We start from the raw sequence: 18,614 nt of genomic DNA, 5'->3' as shown, positions 1-18,614 counted from the left end.
TTACACTTCCATTTCAATTTTAATTAGGTGTTTCTACTTTAACATTGTCATTCACATATGAGCACTGTTAATTAATCAGTTAGCTATTCATATTCTACTTTATCAAGATGCAGCTGTAGTTCGGAGTCTTTGATTAAAAACTTGTCGTAAAAGGTTGTACCACGAAACCAAGGACACACCCAGGAAAAGAGCGGCAGCATCAATTATTTCAAATGATTTGAGTCGAAGGTGTGAGACCAATTGAAGACACTCATGTTACGTGCACGCAAATGCAACGTGGACTTACGAAACAAAAAAAAGGGTGCGCACAAACAAAAGAAAATTGAAACCACACAACACTGAACACCTTCAATCCCATCTTTTAATAAATCATCCAAAGAACACATATCTACAGGTGTGTAGACCAATGAGATTTATGAAACTACAGTACAATCGTTGATCTTATTTACAATCGCTGAATGATGTCAGGACCGCCGAACGCAACGAAATCTCAATTTAATATGGGAAACAAAATATTTTGGAACTACCCAAATTGAAGATTTTTTTTTAATCTGGCAAATTTATTTAAATCCACAGGTAAGTAACACATAGGTGATTTTGAACAAACTTCAACTATTTCCGATATTTTAACATTGGAGCTGAATTTGGAGTGACATTAAGACAAAGAAATCACAAATACAGCGGATACAGAAAGTATTCAGAGCCCCTTACATTTTTCTTTTTTGTTACAGCTATTCACTAAAATCATTTTTTCCATTAATGTACACATGGTACCCCATATTGACAGAAAAACGAGAATTGTTTTGCAGTTGTATGCCACAAATTTCTCACAATCATTTGTTCTGTTTGTCACGCAAAATGTTTTATTGCAGTGTGATATTCAGATATTTAAATTTTCTGTCAAAATGGGGCACTGTGTGTACATTGAGGGAGAAGATTTTAGCAAATGGCTGCAATATAATAAATGCTTGAAAAATTGAAGGGGGGTCTGAATAACTTCCGCATCATCTGCATACTGTGCACGATTCTCAAATAAAGCTCTTGAGGTGTGCATGCACCCGGAATGCATAGTTCAGATGGCTGCGCTAAGACATAGAGGACATAACTAAATGTTTGCATTGCTGAAAACATTTCAAATTCACTAGAAGGGAAACTGCAGACATGCCATCTTCATTTTCATAAAATGCATTTCAGTGCGTGGGTGTTTTTTTCTTTTTTTTTGTGCATGAACGCTTTCAGTTAAGACTTGCAGCAAAAACAGTCAACAAATGTGAAGAAACGATAGATCCGATGATATTTTTTGTCTTTGTACAGAAAGAACACAGGAAAAGGAAGAAAAAAAAGTGCATGATTGATAAGAACATAAAAGGGCACTTTGTCATTTTGGTGCTATGTCCTGTTTTTTTTTTTTTTCTTTGCTCGATAAATACTGCTACAGCACAGCCCCCAATCTAAGGCCCTCAAAACAGTCGTGTATGTGACTCCCCCCATTGGAAACCGGCAACAGGAAGAAGTAGAAATGCATGGGGGAACGAGAGGGGGGGAAAAAAAAAAAGAGATGTTAAATTGTCACTGCAATCCCCCCCCCTCTTGTGCTGCTGTGACTTTGTTTCCTCCTGGGGGGGGGGGGTGGAGGAAGTGTGTACGACAAAGCGGCAGCCGTATTTGTGCCATGAATATCAAAAAAAATGTCAACGAACCGAGCCAGACTGGCCTCTAATGACATCATCACATTGCACATCCAAGTCTTCACAAAAAAAAAAAAAAAAAAAAGAAAACGGAATGTCTCAGCTTGAGGAGGGAGGGTGGACATATAAGCATAAACCCAGTGTTTATACGACATAACTCGTGTGCTTTGATTTGTGAGCAAAATACGGGATGCTGGGTGCAGAGTGTAGCAAACTCTGCCGCAGTCTACCAATCAAATGCTTGCAACTTAAAAAAAAAAAGTAAGCGATGACTAAATTTGTTAGAAAGTCGAGGTACCACTGCAAGAAGTATTAAATGGTGCCTTTACTGACCGTGGTAATTTAGAGTTCCCCGTCAGCTATCAAAAAAAAAAAAAAAAAAAAAGGATAACTTATTGAAAATTCACCAAAAACAAACAAACAAAAAAGATCAATTAGTACACTTTGGGTTGGATAGTGCTGTTCAGATAAAGCTAATAAAAAAATGTCAGTTTTTTTTGGGGGGGGATCTTTAAAAGTCAATAAAATCTACAGTCGTCACTTTGAACCAGCATTTGTACAAAACTTATTGGCTTCAGCACGTATGTAACAGGCCACTGTAGATCAATTCACAGGAGTCACGGGAAGACTGGTATAAAGCGACGGATGGGGGTGGGGTGGTGGTGTTGGGGGGCAGCCGAGCGAAGAGGAAGACGGGTTAAGACGTTTGAAAGGAGAGATCTGAGCAGGCTCTGTCCAGTTCTGTCCAGTGGCAGGGGGGAGGACAAAAAGTTAAGGCGATCGATGGTGGATGCCGACGGCGGCTCACAGGAGCGAGCAGCGGAAGAAGCTGCTCTTCTTGGGCTGCTCTGTGATCTTCACTCCTTGACTGCTGCCTTGGGGGTTGTTGCCCTCCTGAAATTCCAGGCACAATACGGTGATTTGGGAAAAGTTCTGTTCCACATAATAGGAAGCACAGTACTTCTCTGTGCCCTTGCAAAAGTGCTCAGGACTGTTTTGACTACTCTCTGGATTCCTCTTCCTCTCTCTCTCTCATCCTGTGCCTTCACCCATTCCCTTAGATACGTTTTAGCATACCCGGATGAAGCCAATTTCGAGAATGTTTTCAGAATGACGGGCAGGGTGTGTTCCTTTTTTCTGCTCTTTCACTTCTGTATAACAAACATGATTGTTTGCTTTTGCTTCAATAAGGAGTAACAACTCGTGATGATTTGTACCATTGTCTTGACAAAGATTTTTCCCTCTCGTAATTAAAAAAAAAAAAAAAGACAAGATTGCTACCTTATTGTCAGAAAACGATTTGTATTCAACATATAGCTCAATGGAATAAGATTACCATAATTTCTGGCCTATAAGCCGCGACTTTTTCCACACGCTTTTAACCCTGCGGTTTATGCAGTGACGCGGCTAATTTGAGCATTTTTTCCTAACGCCCGCAAGGGGGCACTCGAGCGGAAAAGATAAGAGTGAGAGTGGTGGAATATATGTGCCGAGGAAGCGACTTTTACCGGTCCGGCCGTGTTCACGCTGTGCTAGCGTGTTACTTCCGTGTTTAACCGGCACTGTTAGAGCGGTGCTAGTGTTAAAAGTCCGTGTACCGTCTTTCTTTGTAAATATCTCATGTTTCAATGTGGAAACATGGGGCTTATGTATGTGCAAAATGTTTTTTCCATTAAAAATGTACTGGGTGAGGCTTATAACCAGGTGCAGGTTATAGTTCAGAAATTACGGTATGTCTGCTCCAGTGTGTTTATCCTTACCAGCTTCTTGTCCATCTTTGCTTTGATATCTCGGGCGAGTGATAAGAAGGCCTGCAGATCGAGGTTTAAAAATTCAAAATGGACGAAGGCGGGTTAACGTCAGCAATTGTTAGGCGTGAACGTACGTTCTCCACGTTGATGTTGGCCTTGGCGCTGGTCTCCATGAACTTGATGCCGTACTCCAGGGCCAGCTAAACAGATTTGAAGCCAGACAATCAGTTTGTGCGGCCTTGCAGGATTATGATGGACAACTGCATCTCGATACATCGCAATGCAGTTCAGCGATTGGTATGGTTCAGCATTGGCGATTCGACATATTTGCAGATTTTTGCGGGAAACTTTCCTCAGTTATTATCTGAAAAACTTACATATTTTCTGTTTTAGTTCACAAAGCATTTAAAGCATTATTTGGGCACCATCTTGTGTGCCAAGGAGCTAACAAAATGAATTGAGGTAAAAAAAAATTTAAAGCCAAAATTATAGCTTTGCCACCATCTTGTGGGAACTTGGTGCCAATGAACTGTGCTCAAGTGTGTTGGGAATTTCATTTATATTCTCAAAGTGTGGCACATGAGCTCCCTCTTTCGAGTGCTCCATGAAAGAATCACTCGCTGATTACAGTTCAGTTGTATTTAACTTCTGTTAAAAGCTTTTGCATTTAATGTTAAACAACATTTTGTGTTTTTAAACTTATAATAGGGTGCAATTTTTATTTAACCATTATGTACTCTACATTTTATTGTACTTGAACCATATTTAAGTCAGTTTATTTTTTCATTTAAAAGCTTTGCCAATATTCAGACTATCTTGACAATAGCTTAAAATACATATACTTTAGGGAAAAAAAAACAGACTTGTTTTTGAAGAGCACTAGCCTTTTAGCTACTGTATTTTAATATAGAGAAGTATTTTCTTTGGGGTAGAAACTCGGTATAAACGCTTTGAGAACCGTTTTAGTCAAAAGTAGCTGATTTTCCCCATTTACAACATGATAATGCAATTTATTGAGAGGCACCATCTTAATCAGAAATGTAACACAAACCTTCTCTCCCCTTTCTTTCGACACCTGTCGTTTGTCATTGACGTCGCATTTGTTGCCGAGGACCATCCTCTCCACGTCTGCAGAGGCGTGCTGGGGAGACAAGAGTCAAATTGTGAACATTATACAAAAACAATAAAAGAGACCCTCAATTGTGAAATTTACTGGATGCAAGATAATCTAAATGACTGCTCTATTGTGGTGTCAGAATTAATGATCGCACTCCAAGAATGTACCGTATCCTCTCACTAACCCAGGGGTTTTCAAACTTTTTTTGGGCATAGCACCCTTTTTGGTGATTAACATTGGCCCCCACCCCAGCACTAGCACTGAAATATTAAACGTGTGGGGGTGGGGTGGGACACAATGTGAACAACAGCTGGGCGTTAATAGAGTGTTCAAGGTAAGTTATTGGTAGCCCCCCAGTTTGAAAACCACTGAGGCGTGACCATGGATTCTCACACCACAGCGCAACCTCGAATTGGAGTGAGTTTGAACAGTTGGAAACAGAGATCATAAATGTGAGGAATGTTTGTAAATATGAGGTCATATTTGGAAGGTTTACCTCTTCTATGTTTCGTATCCAGTTCTTGATGTTGTCAAAGGACTTTTCGTTGGTGATGTCGTATACTAGCATGATGCCCTGCAGCATTCATACAAGATAACATGTAAGTGAGGCACAAACATTAAGCGCAAATACAATATGTGCTAAGTTTTCAATAGTATCATCTGAAAAAATGCTCGTCAATGTAGTAAGTCATTGTTCCTACCATGGCTCCTCTGTAGTAGGCTGTCGTGATTGTCCTGAATCGCTCCTGTCCTGCTGTATCCCTGCATGGGAAAAATTATGTACAACTTCAGCTACAGATAGCAGACAAGAAACAGCATAATCTTTGTCTTTTATCACCTCAAATAACAAATGGGATTTGGGTAGCTTGTACTCAAGATGAAAACCACACTTTCTTTTAAGTTTAATGGTGTTAATTAGCACACATATGAAATAAATGTCACAGTATGTTAAGATACGAATTTTTCCAAGACCGTGTTTACATTGCACGTTTCAAGTGAAAGTCACTTTGGTTTTGCTCTCAAGTGGCCCAAATCAGATAAGCATCATGGCTGTGCACACAGAAAATAATTAAATTGGATTGCTTCAGACCAGCGGCACAGTGGTTCAGCTGGTAAGCGTTGGCCTCACAGTTCTGAGGTCCGGGGTTCAATCCCAGACCCATCTGTGTAGGGTTTGCATGTTCTCCCCGTGCCTGCGTGGGTTTCCTCCGGTTTCCTCCCAAATCCCAAAAACATGCAACATTGATAGGACACTTTAAGTTCCCCCTAGATGTGATTTTGAGTCTGACTGTTTGTCTCAATGTGCCCTGCAATTGGCTGGCAACCAGTTCAGGGTGTACCCTGCCTCCTGCCCGTTCACAGTCGGGATAGGCTCCAGCACCCCCGCGACTCTTGTGAGGCAAGCCTCTCAGAAAATGGATGGATGTTTACATTGCACGTTTCAAGTGACAGCCAAGTGGCGCAAAATCATACAAGCATCATGGCTGCGCACACAGAAAAAAATAAAATTGGATTGCTTCAGACCAGAATCAAGCCTCTTCTACATGTAGATAAAAATCCAACATGTATTGGATATCTGCCAATGAGAGCGCAGCATAAACGTACAGATCGGCTATACCCCACCAATGCAAGCTTGACATAAAATAAACTATTTTGGTGATAGATACAATTTCCAGACAGACAACACAAATGAACAAAATACACCTGTTGAGGACAAAGCATTAAATATGGTCTACGTATGCTACATTAGAGGTACGCCCATCATTATCCTAAAATAACTGTCGATGGAGGGGAGTGTGGTAACCCACTTATCTACTTTCCACACTGATTACCTTGTTTGAGATTGCAAGGTGCTGGAGCCTATCCCACCTGACTGCGGGCGAAAGCCGGACTGCACTCTGGACTGGTCGCCAGTCAGTCACAGGGGACATAAAAAGACAGGTAAGTGTGTAGTAACATTTAATGGCCTTTAGAGCAACTGGAGAAGAGTCTGCCCATGCCAAACGTATACCTTAAAGTGTTTAATATCGGTAATATCCCTTATTTTACACTTCCGTGTTGATCCTGTATGGTGTTGGACAGAGTTACAGTCCCCTCCAAAAGTTTTGGAATGCCAAGGTCAATTCCTTTGTTTTTCTTGTATAGTGAAGAAATTCAGGTTTCAAATCACAAGATGAATATGAGACAAAAGTTCCCAATTCCAGCTATTATTTCACAGTATTCACATCTCGACGTGTTAGGCAACACAGGACACAGCACCTTTTGTTTGAAGCAACCTACTTTTTAAGTGAGCAAAGGTATTGGAACAGACATTATTAAATGAACTTAACGTGGATAACTTAATATTTGGTGTCATAACTTTTACTTGCAATAACTGCTTCAACCCTGCGATCCAGTGACTTCGGAAATTATTTTCTTTTTTCTTCCAAATTCTTTCCCAGGCCTTAAATGCAGCATCTGACTTCTTGTTAGTTTCTGGGGGAGTTATCCTTCAGTTTACTCTTCAGGAGGTTTTATTAAAAAAAAAAAAAAAAAAAAAAAAAAATGCACTACTGGTTTAAAGTGCAATTACTGACTTTGCCAATCTAAGACCTTCCACTAGTCCTTTATTGTGTTGGCATGGAGAAACACTCAAAATATTTGGGGAACATCCCCGTTTGCCATCTTGTCACCCGTCAGTGTTAAATGCTTATTTAATTTCTAGTGCGTAAAGAACCTAAAGGCACATAAAAGTCCATCGATTCATTTTCTGTAATGCTTAGCGCTGAGAATGAGCTTGACTGGTTGGCAGATAAGCACGGGGCACATACAGGCAACCTTTAACATTCACTTGTATGGACAATTTCCAGTCATCAATGAACCCCATGGAAGCCAGAATATCTGGTGAAAACCCACAAAAACACGGGGAGAACATGCAAAATTTATAAAGAAATCCCAGCGCGAACATGTCAAACAAAAAGATCTCAAGCGTAAACAAAAGGATCTCAAGCGTGAAGCAACCAGCGTACTCATCATGAGGTAATATTCCGAAAAAAGACTGCTTAATGTTGATTTAAAGAAAATTGAGTTTATTTAATGAATGAATAAATATGCTAATGCATTGCAACAAATTTGATTAGATTAAATTAAATTTGAAAAATGACATTTCAGAATCCACATCCAACTGCCCAATGTTTCAGTACTTTCAGCACAACTTGTCTCTAGCATATTAATTTCAAATTATGTCCATATTAGGCCTATTACAAGAGCTGCTCTGTATCTGCTGGAAGTTTCAATTTGCTGATGACACATTTAGTGGAGACGTTCCCTCTTCCAACATCTGGTGTGAAGGCTTCCAATAAAAAGGTACTCAAAATTATCTTTTAAATATTGAGATTTGGGAGGGATTGGCCTTCTCAAAAGCATTGTCCAATGTGTACCACTTTGAAATTTGAACTACATAACTGAACGTTTCTACAATAGTTTGAGTTATTGAGATACACCTGTACATGTATTCACAGTGGATATGCTATGTTATGTTGCATATATGCATGTGATGACATTGCAAAAAGTGAAAGCAAAATTAAATGACACCCCTGGTGCTTAATGGCTGAACTGCCAGTCTCAGCATGTGATAGTGTGTGACATCTTACCATATTTGTAGCTTGATCTTCTTCCCGTCTAACTCAATTGTTCTGATCTTGAAATCAATACCTTGAAAAAAAATACAATTTGATCACAAAGAGGTTATTCGACTGGGATAAACAGCATATAATGTGGATTTATGAACGAGTTACATAGAACTTCCGTTCTGTGTGGTTTGGTACTCAGCTGGTCGAGAGAAAAATGGTACTGCTAACTAAGCTAGCCGTTAGCTTTAGCCAGTCAGGAGGAATTTGTTCCGAAGAGTACACTTAATGTCACGTTTGATTGAGAGAAGAAGATGTAACATTACAGCCAAGGGGCTTAGGTTTCGAAATTTGCCTTTGTTTGCGTGAACGGAATATCCCCTTCAACGAGCTGCTTCCTGGCTTCAAAAAGTTAGCAGCAAATTAGCATTGACGGGATGGGCAGCTCCTCGGACCACTTTGTCGGACACATTCAAAGTTCGCCACGAACTCACCTATAGTGGAGATGAACGTCGAGTTGAAGGCGTCCTCTGAAAACCTGAACAGCACGCACGTCTTCCCCACCCCGGAGTCGCCGATTAAAAGTAGTTTGAACAAGTAGTCGTAAGTCTTCGCCATGTTATTAGCTCGAGCTTTACCGCTGCGGATGTCCCGCCCGTTGTGACGTCATGGGTCTCAGCAAGCGGCCTATTGGTCGGACCAACTGTCAATTAGCGGTGCCCTCGTGGCTCCGGAAATCCGGGTTGGGTGTGTTGCTTATAAGCCAGCGCTTGACTCCCCAAAATGTAACAAAGTACAAAAATGTCGTAAATGTAGGTTTTTATTTGAGTATTTATTTTTCAAACAAACTTGTATTTCTGCTCCCTGGATTTAATAGCGGGTATAATTTCTGCTTGTCTTTACTTTGTCAAAATTGTTCACTTTTTCCCTCAGTGCTGGAATGTAAGCAGGTACAAATACTTAGTTACTGTACTTCAGCACATTTTCTATGTATTTTTACCCTAGTATTTAGACCTATATTTTATTTAAAAAGTCTATACGTTTTATGCCTTACTTTTTTCCAACCTCCATGATGATGACACAAGTTAAAGAGAAGCAAGATATTCCCTATATCATTCAAGATAAGATTTGCATAAGATTCGTTATCTGGTAGCAATATCATAACCACGAACTTCTGGCATTAAAAGAAAAATAAATCACAGTGAAGGCATTCTACAGTAGGGGTCCTCAAACTTTTGGGGTCCAGAGAGCCCTTAAAAGGGAGATTTTTTTTTCCCCCCCAGAGACTTTATAATGCTAATGAAACATAACTATCTTGTGCACCCCTATATGCCACGGATATACAAAAGTTACCTGTTAAAAGGGCATAATTATTTCAAAACAAATTCATATTTTTCGAGAAAAAAAGTGAAGCGAATAACACCCCCCCCACCCCACCCCAAGAAATGTATTTCTTAATCTACAAGAATAAATCTAAATATCCTAATATGAAAATAACGTTTTTTTTTCATGGTAAAGTCGAAATATAATATTATTGTGAAGTCATATTTTAACAAGTAATTAAAAAATACAACTCTATTACACCTTCTATACTAGAAAAAGACTCGATACATTATTGTATTGTCAACATAATGTAATAGATGTGATTAGTATAATTTATAGAATACAAAGTAAATATGTAATGTTTGTTTGAAATAAAGTGTTTTACATTCACATTTCATTATTTTTTTATGAGCTCATCTATAAATGACCTTGCCCATCAGATCTATCTGACTTGATTACTGTTACTGTCTTGGTCTTTATAGTCTACGACTTATAAGATGTATAGTATATGATGATGAGTACTGTCAGCTAAAATTGATGTTCAGAGAAGAGTTAGACCGGCTGTGTTTTATTTGGCGTGCCAATTAACTCCGCCTTGCTTAACAAACTCTGATGCTCAAATCTAAACACTAAATCAACGGCAAACTCTGTTGAGAGAGGCACATTTAATAGCTCTTGTTTTATATACAATTTTTTTTTCTTGGGAGGAAAAAATGACGTGATTTTGAACAAAATGGTAAGAAAGACTTTCTTATCCTAACACTATGTTGATTGTATTTTAATATGATGACAAGAGAACTTTTTGTTTCTAAATGAAACGTATTAAAGCTTGAACTGTATAGCATTAGTAAGTTGTCAACAAATTTGGATTTGCTGTGTGGGTTTGCCCAAGCACCCTCGTACAATAAAAGTCAAAATTCATTTAGTGTGCTTGATAGGAAATATTACCTATTACTATCGAGTAAGTGGTAAGTCATAATTCAGTCTTCCGTTGCATGTGTTGATTATAAAATGAGGTGTGCCTGGGCAGTTTGTGGGCACATTCCTGTCCTGATTCCATTTGAGGCACCGTACTCTGATTCTTTCTTATAGTGGAACCCTCTTTGTAGAAGGTGGCACTGGTTACTGGATGGAAGCTAAATTTCCTTAGACTACTGGACTGAATTCTGAACTGGCAAGGGATGCAAACTATTTCAAAAGAATACATTAAATCATTTAATTCGATAAAACACAGAGGTGGCATGGTGGATCAGCTGGAAAGAATTGGCCTCACAGTTCCGATGATCTGGGTTCAATCCCAGCCCTCCCTGTGTAGCGTTTGCATGTTCTCCCCGTGCCTGCGTGGGTTTTCTTCGGGCACTCGAGTTTCCTCCCACATCCCAAAAACATGCAACATTAATTGAACACTTTAAGTTGCCCTTAGGTCTGACTGTTGCCTGTCTCCATGTGCCCTGCGATGACCAGGCGACCAGTTCAGGGTGTACCCCGCCTCCTGCTCTTTGACAGCTGGTATAGGCTCCAGCACTCCTCGTGAGGATAAGTAGCTAAGAAAATGGATGGATGGATGAATGGAGCACTTCCGAGGACCTGGGTTCAAATCCGACCTCAGCTGTGTGCCAAGTGTGTAAAAACACGCAAGGAATTTTTCTCTGGCAGTCGAAGCTCCTTGCCGTCTTTAATGAGGCAGATGACCGTGGTGTCATCTGAAAAGTTCAGGAGTTTGATTCCACGAGGTGCAGTCATTTGTGTAGATCAAGAAGAGCAGAGGGGAGAGGACCCAACCTTGGGGTGCCCCGGTGGATGAGGTGGCGTCCCCCTAGCCTCGCCTGCTGCGTCCTGCCCGTCAGGACGTTGTGGATCCACCGGGAGATGGCAGGCGAGACGCTGAGCCGGAGAAGTTTGGAGGAGAGGAGTTCAGGGATGATTGTGTTAAACGCAGAGCTGAAGTCCACAAAAGGGATCCTCGCTGTCAAGATGTTGAAGGATGAAGTGCAGACCCATATTGACGGCGTCACCCCCGAACCTGTTAGCTCGATAGGCAAACTGCAGTGGGTCCAGTTCCGGGAGGGAGCGGGTTCGATGATTGTTTGTGTGTTTCAGAAACAAGAAATCCGTGACCTGATGTTCCCCACTTTTGCTGAGGAGAATGCCAGACATAAGAAAAAGCGTCTGGTGCAGTCCCCCAACAGCTACTTCGTGGATGTCAAATGCATGGGTGAGCCACCCTCGGATTTACCAACTCGGTGTTCAACCTGGATTCTTTCACAATTTGAAATTTAGTTTTAGTTCCATTGCGGGTGTCATACATGCCAGCACTTGAATTAAGTGAGTTAAGATGACTTTTAATACCAGGGTGCTCCAAGATCACCAGCATCTTCAGCCATTCCCAGACCGTGGTGCCCTGTGCTGGCTGCTCGGTGATCCTCTGCAGGCCCCGTCGAGGGAAATGCAAACTTAACTACAGGTGAGATCCAAGACATTTCTACTGCTTTTCTAGTTCCAAATGGTTCTGTGCAGGACGAAACAAACTAATGCAGAAGGTCTTTTGTCCATCCAGGATGTGCCTTCAGGAGGAAGTATTGAGCGGAAACGTGGCAGCCCACATCCTGACTGGCAGGATCACCGACCAGAATGTGTGTCATAACGGCTAAGGTTACACAACGTTAGTCCACGAGGCCTTCTCATTAAAAGAAGTTGTAGTTTAATAAATCCGACATTTAAAAAAAAAAAAAAAAAAAAAAATCAACAGATTTGTCATTTACTGTAAAGCATGTGTTTGAAAATACCTTATCCCAGCAAAATTAAACATCTTAAGTCTTAATTTGATCAAATTGCAGGCATTTGTTATTGGAATTTTTTATGGGAATAAATATACATAATTAGAAATAACAGATAAATTGCCCGTAGGTGTGATTGTGAGTGCGGCCGTTTGTCTCCATGTGCCCTGCGATTGGCTGGCAACCAGTTCAGGGTGTACCCCACCTCCTGCCCGTTGACAGCTGGGATAGGCTACAGCACTCCACGTGGCCCTTGTGAGGATAAGCGGCAAAGAAAATGGATGGATGGATGGAATGTTTTTGGATGGATGGATGGATAAAAATAATAGAAGACGGATGGAGAAATTTTTGTGCTCAGTTTTTGAAACGGGCAAAGGGGCCAGGTCATCTGTAGAGGAGGTGAAAATAAAATGTGTAAAATAATTTAAGCTTGATAATAAATAAATATTTCATCCTCATTTTAATTATCCATCCATCCATTTTTTGCTGCTTATCCTCAAAAGGGTCGCAGGATTTAAGTACTTATAATTACAGTAATTTCATAGTCACCAAATATTTAATGAAAGAATCCAAAATTACACACTTCAAGGGGAGAAAAATGGGATAAATTAAGAAAGGTATTAAAAAAATTCATTACATAACTCTTAATTGAGTAAAATCTTATTTTAGTGCAATGGATTAATATAGCCTGTGGAATAGAGCATTTATGAAGTTAAATGTTAAAAGTAATAGCATAATAGTTTCATATTAAAAGGTGATCTCGTGGGATTCAAATGGGAAGTTTCCACCCCTTTAAAAATCTCGAGAAATGTACAATAAATATTTTTCTCATCTTCAAAACTCATGACTGTACACTTAAAACAAAATCTTAATGCTGTAAAACCAATACAAACCACATGGAGTCAAATTGGTCAATATTTCTGTAAAACATTTATTAGGTGACGAGGGGATTTGGTGAATGTTCTTAACATAAATTGTAGACATTTTCAAATGGTCCTGGCATGAGATGACATTTAAAAAAAGGGTGTTGACAATTTATTGTGTGCGTTGTTTGCTTTCTTTGGTCTTGAAAGTTCCTCTGGCATCGATATATGATAAAAAAAAAGAAAAAAGAAAAAAGGCAGCACTAAACCTAACATTATTCTACTATATACAATGAGGATCCGTGGCTTATCATACTTCACAATGCCTACAGTGGTTTGGGGGTTAAGATTGCATATCTAAACAAAATAATGCGTACATAATTGCAGTTTAGCAATACAAAAAAGTTTTTAATAATTTGGATGAAGCTGGAAAATTACCTTGTATCCAATACATGTATATTTTAACTTAAATTGTATTGTACCAGGACCAAACAATAAAAAAAAGAAAAATGCCCATTTAAACACACAAGTGGGTATTGTATATGTGAATTACATAAAATAACCATGCTGATTGTGTTCAATAGCTGCATTCCACCACAGTGTGGCGCTTCAGAGTCCCGTTACAATTGAGAGTTAAAAAAAAAAATGGTTTGTGCTTGTTCCACAACTGTGAGGTGTGGCTGGATGGGACAAAATAATCTCAATTTGAATAGTTTCTATTTAAAGGGGTCTAAATAATTGGGGGCTGCATGCGGGGATGCAATTTGTACAGTTTGAGAGGAACAGCGTGAATAACTTCCAGTCTTGAAAACAAGATTGCATTTTGAAAAAAAAAAAAAAATAAAAAAGCAATGACACAAAAAGAACATCAAAGGGACATTACATCAATCCCCTCTTACTCAAGGAAGACAGTGGAATGGAGTTGAACATTTATGGAATGTTACATCTCATCCTTATGTGTGTGTTTGTGTGTGTGTGTGTTTATAAGCTGTTAAGTTCCTGCAGGGTCTGGTCCAGGACTTGATGCATATCCAGATTCTCCTCTTTGGCATGTGACAATTTTTCTGCAAAGACATAAAAAAATTAGACACAGTGAGCATTCAACTTTTGTGTGAAAAAGAACCAAGTATAAAAGTGTGCTTCTTAATTTGACAGTGTGGCTTTGTCACACACACACACAAAAATTATTGCCCTGGACACTATTTTGGTTAAGTTGTGCAACATGCAGATAATCATAACCACAATGATGTGCTTATCATGCAACAAACTGCACATGCCAAACTTTAGATATTACCCGCACAAGTTAATGGAATCAAATATAAAGAGTTGGATGAAACAGTCAGGCTTTATAGGCCGCAGTTCCTCAAATTGTCGAAAGGGGGCGTTAATTTACTCACCTAAGTCAGCCTTTATGTGACAGCATTTCTAGAATAATATTAACCTTCCTACACGCTTTAAACACGTTAACCTTACCTAACTTCTTATGTCTCAGTCATCCCTGTCAGGATGTAATCTGAAAAGTTGGAATCGAGGCAACTGGACTCTTCTTGTTTGCTAAATTTGTTGTTTTGTTCTCATTTTCCCCAAACAATAAAAATAAGGCATTCATGGTTGTAAATCAGAAGGCTAACTAACTATAAATGCATGACTCTATCTGTTGTTGTTTTCCACAATATAGAAAGGCACATTTCCTTCTGATACTGTATCTAAAGGTAGACTCGAGGCTTCCTAAAGGAGATGAAATACTGGAATACTGCAGTGTGAAATTCAGACTTTTTACATTCTAAAAAGTTGCAATTTGACTCCGTAGCTGATACCGTGTTTAGGAAAGCTGGGTCGACATTGTAAACTTCTATTTTTCACAAATTAATTTGAAGAATTCAAAAATGCTATGGTTTGTTTCCATAGAAAACATCACATGGAATTTATTGGCTAAATTAGTTAAATGTAGTCTGAGTCACTGCCAAAACCACCTTTTTATTTGCTACCTGTGAAAACTATAGAGCTCGTGCACGTGACGTCACCGTTTTCACGGTGCCATATTGCAGGTCAAACAGAGCCGCTCGACATTGTGGGAGACATTGAATCGGAGGAGAATATTTAAAAAACCCGAGACCTGTTGTGCTGTTTGTTGTCACAACAGACGAGACAAATATTCAAAGAGGTCATTCGATAGCATACCAGATGAAAAGATTGATGGATTTTGGCAATTAAATGTGATGGATGGTGCCCAACCAAATACACAGGCGTGTGTAGCGATCATTTCATTTCAGGGAGGAAATAATACTTCTCAATCTTAAATAACCAAGAAGTATTTATAATACCAAGTTGACTCATTTGAGAACAATGCATATTTAAATAAAGAAAATAAACCGTCTGTCGCAAAGATGGTTTACAGAGGTTTATGTGTGGCAGTGATACGCTTCCGTGTACGGAGAATCCGTCTCCCTGTCGTCTCCCCCCCCCCAATCATAGTTAATGAATGCGAGTTTGTGCAAAACCAGGGGCCATCTATCCATTTTCTTTGACGCTTAGCCTCACGAAAGTCCCGGGGAGTGCTGGAGCCTATCCCAGCTGTCAACTGGCAGGAGGCGGGGCACAGCCTGAACTGGTTGCCAGGCAATCACAGGGCATATAGAGACAAACACACTCACAATACCACCTATGGGCAATTTAGTGCCCAATTAATGTTTTTGGGATGTGGGAGGAAACCGGAGTGCCCGGAGAAAACCCACGCAGGCACGGGGAGAACATGTAAATCCACACAGGTTGAACCCGGTCCTCAGAACTGTGAGGCCAACACTTTACCAGCTGAGCCACCGTGCCGCCAAAACCAGTAGCCATTTATTTAAATATTGGTATTTGTATTGAAAAAAATCTGAGTGTCTCCATCACTATGTGGGATTTATTCTTAATTGAGAACAGATCCAGAAACGAAGTATTTGTATACGTCCAGACTTTTATAAGCCTTCAAACTTTTCAGTGTAAATCTCGACGACTTACTCACCAGATCCATGTGTAGATCCAGTTGTCCAAGACAAACGGAAACGGGTTAACAGTCCAATTTTTTTAAATCGTCAAAAACATCGACTTCAGCGTTAAATATGGGTCCTCTATGCCAAGTGTCTTTTTATTTTTCCACATACCCTTGTTTATCATCACATTCTAAATGTTTAACGGTGTCGGACAAAACTCTGGGCGTCGTGCTATAAACCGTATTTTCCTATCGTCTCAACGGGATTAACTTGCAACAATGCTTTGTTTGACCGGCAATATGGCGAGTCACGTGATTTAATGATGCAGGTGCACGAGCTCTATAAACATATTAATAAACATCTTTAAATGAATAGTTAACGGTTTCACTAAAAGCTACATTTGAATAACTCTTTAGTTTTGCGGGGGTGATACAACTCTTGTATTTAATGTTATTACAACAAGCAGATGTACTATAGTCACTGTTAAGTGTCCATAAAACCACCAAAATCATGTTAAAGGGGAAAATACATACAAAGTCTCACCTGAGGCAACACATTGTTTTTGTCAACGCACTTGCAAAAGAGTGCACATCAACATCATTATGTGGGCATGAATGATGAGGAAGAAGAGTTGCGACGTAGAAAGAGAAAGCTTTTAATTGCCGTTTGATGAGATTGAAAGAAGGCACGTTGCAAGGATGAATTTGAGCAAAAAAAAAATATATATAAAGAAAGCCAAGCGCATCTACAGAGACGTCATGTCATTGAGAGCATGGTCCAGCTCCTCGCTAATGGCTTTGTACTTCAGCTTCTGAGCATAGAGCTCATCTGGAGGTCAGGAAGTACACAGGCGGGTGTCGTGGAGAGCAGAGCCCAAAAGCAGAGCGAGAGGCAGGCAGGCAGAAGGAGGAAGAAGAACAAGGAGGAAGGGGGGGGAGGGGGTCAGCAAGAAAAACATGAAAGATGAAATGAGTGAATGCTTGACTATTTAAATAAAAAAATATACCTTACGAACATTTTGAATTTTGGCACTTTGGTTGAAAGTTGGGGGTGCACCCGGGACAACTGTCGACATTCACATTTACACCCGTAATCGGTTTTGTGTCTTCAGTGAACATAACGTGCATTTAATTTTAGTTGAAGAATACAAAACTCAGTGTGGGCTGGAAATTTTGTATATTCTGTCCCTACATTAGATGGTCTGCTTTCCACATATTTATATATTCCATACCACAAAAATGTTCCAGCGATGCAGAAATAGGACACCCCTTCTGAGATCAACATTAAGCAGAACGTTGTATTGACAAACCAGCTGTGTTATCCACGCAACCAGGTACAGACATTTTTGTTTTATTTTCTTTCTTCAATTCTTTCATTTGTGCTGTCTATATTTTTGGACTTTTTTTTTTTTGGAATGAACAGAATGAAAGTGATACCTTCCAGGTCGTCGATGGACTTTTCCAGTTTGGCCACTGTCCTCTCAGCAAACTCTGCACGGGTTTCAGCCTGACGGGAACACAGACAATAATCCAGGATTATCGTAATTTCCGGCCTACAGAGCGCACCGGATCATAAGCCTCACCTAGTATATTTGTAAAGGAAAAATTATTTTGTACATACATAAGTCGCACCTGTGTAAAAGTACTGGTAAAAATCACTGAGACACGACAGTAACACAGCAGCAACACGCTAGCGCAGCGCTAAAAGGGCCGGTAAAAAAAAAAAAAAGAACAAAAACAAAAAAAAACATACCAGTAAAAGTCACTTCCTCAGTACATATATTCCACCGGTCTCATTCTTACCTTTTCCGCTCAAGTGCCCCATTGCGGCCGTTGGAAAAAATGCACAAATTAGCAGCATCACCGCATAAATCGCAGGGTTGAAAGCGGGTGAAAAAAGTCGTAGTTTATAGGCCGGAAATTACGGGACTCGTTGCCGTGAATATATGGGTTTTAATTTTAAATGTCTTTTGGAGGATGCTTGTTAGAGGAATAAAGCTAGAAAAACACAGGCAGAGACGTGGACAATTTCATTGCTTCATGATACTGCATAGGTACAGTATATGTACTTTCAAAAGGCAACTTCTTCAAAATGGAGGACCAAGATACAATTTATGGACCTTGCAAAGAGTGACCCCTAATGGGACAAGCCGAACGAAAAAAAGAAGACGTTAAGCTCTACTACTGCAACTAAAAGTAATAATCAAAGTGACTGCTACTGACTACCGTTCCAATGTGTCCCATGGGGTTCCTCTTTCATTAGTATCTATTAAAACATATTTGCATAAACCTTTGCAGAACACATTTGTTACTATCTTAAGATCATTTATCTTGTGATCATGTATAAGTCTTTTGACCCTACACAGGGCTATGATAAAAATATTCACCCTCTTGTCAAACTATTTTTTTTTTTGCATAGGTTTCCCATTACAATGTTTTAGATCACAGGTGTCAAACTCAAGGCCCGGGGGCCAGATCTGCCCTGCCACATGATTTTATGTTACCCGCGAAGC

General features: G+C 39.8%; 3 protein-coding genes across 6 annotated transcripts in view; 1 reads left to right on the top strand and 2 right to left on the bottom strand.

Moving 5' to 3' along the window:
* Positions 1 to 343: 343 nt before the first annotated feature.
* Positions 344 to 8,885, bottom strand: LOC133503346 (ras-related protein Rab-8A). The gene is made up of 8 exons (XM_061824879.1): positions 8,659 to 8,885; positions 8,189 to 8,249; positions 5,258 to 5,318; positions 5,053 to 5,130; positions 4,491 to 4,580; positions 3,574 to 3,639; positions 3,449 to 3,499; positions 344 to 2,582 (listed from the first exon to the last, which is right to left on the bottom strand). Exons 1-8 carry the CDS (start codon positions 8,780 to 8,782, stop codon positions 2,493 to 2,495), a joined length of 621 nt encoding a protein of 206 aa, XP_061680863.1. The 5' UTR covers positions 8,783 to 8,885; the 3' UTR covers positions 344 to 2,492.
* Positions 8,886 to 8,909: 24 nt separating this feature from the next.
* On the top strand, positions 8,910 to 12,889 carry LOC133503347 (small ribosomal subunit protein eS27-like). The gene is made up of 4 exons (XM_061824880.1): positions 8,910 to 8,976; positions 11,588 to 11,702; positions 11,840 to 11,951; positions 12,045 to 12,889. The coding sequence occupies exons 2-4, from the start codon at positions 11,609 to 11,611 to the stop codon at positions 12,136 to 12,138; spliced, it is 300 nt and encodes a 99-aa protein (XP_061680864.1). The 5' UTR covers positions 8,910 to 8,976; positions 11,588 to 11,608; the 3' UTR covers positions 12,139 to 12,889.
* Positions 12,890 to 13,166: 277 nt separating this feature from the next.
* Positions 13,167 to 18,614, bottom strand: part of tpm4a (tropomyosin 4a) — a 31,461-nt gene continuing 26,013 nt past the window's right edge. For 2 of the 4 annotated variants that reach the window (XM_061824875.1, XM_061824876.1), the window contains 2 exons: positions 17,539 to 17,608; positions 13,167 to 14,191 (listed from right to left, as the gene is read on the bottom strand). In XM_061824875.1, coding sequence (XP_061680859.1) covers positions 14,109 to 14,191; positions 17,539 to 17,608 — 153 coding nt within the window. In that variant the 3' untranslated portion in view covers positions 13,167 to 14,108. Of the gene's footprint in view, positions 14,192 to 16,741; positions 16,931 to 17,538; positions 17,609 to 18,614 lie in introns of those variants that run through there. The other 2 variants (XM_061824874.1, XM_061824877.1) reach the window with 1 other exon arrangement.

Source organism: Syngnathoides biaculeatus, chromosome 7 (assembly GCF_019802595.1).
Source record: "Syngnathoides biaculeatus isolate LvHL_M chromosome 7, ASM1980259v1, whole genome shotgun sequence".
Classification (NCBI taxonomy): Eukaryota; Metazoa; Chordata; class Actinopteri; order Syngnathiformes; family Syngnathidae; genus Syngnathoides; species Syngnathoides biaculeatus.
The sequence above is the reverse complement of the archived record's forward strand: the minus strand, read 5'-3'. Positions and strand labels throughout refer to the sequence as shown.

Bases quoted from the DNA above. Each gene is read 5' to 3' on its own strand.
- LOC133503346 (XM_061824879.1), bottom strand. From the start codon at position 8,782: ATGGCGAAGACTTACGACTACTTGTTCAAACTACTTTTAATCGGCGAC. The intron at 8,250-8,658 runs GTGAGTTCGTGG...TTTTTTTTCAAG, and splicing joins GACGTTCATCTCCACTATAG to GTATTGATTTCAAGATCAGA. The intron at 4,581-5,052 runs GTAAACCTTCCA...TTGTCTCCCCAG, and splicing joins GGATACGAAACATAGAAGAG to CACGCCTCTGCAGACGTGGA.
- LOC133503347 (XM_061824880.1), top strand. From the start codon at position 11,609: ATGTTCCCCACTTTTGCTGAGGAGAATGCCAGACATAAGAAAAAGCGT. The intron at 11,703-11,839 runs GTGAGCCACCCT...TTTTAATACCAG, and splicing joins CGTGGATGTCAAATGCATGG to GGTGCTCCAAGATCACCAGC. The intron at 11,952-12,044 runs GTGAGATCCAAG...TTGTCCATCCAG, and splicing joins AAATGCAAACTTAACTACAG to GATGTGCCTTCAGGAGGAAG.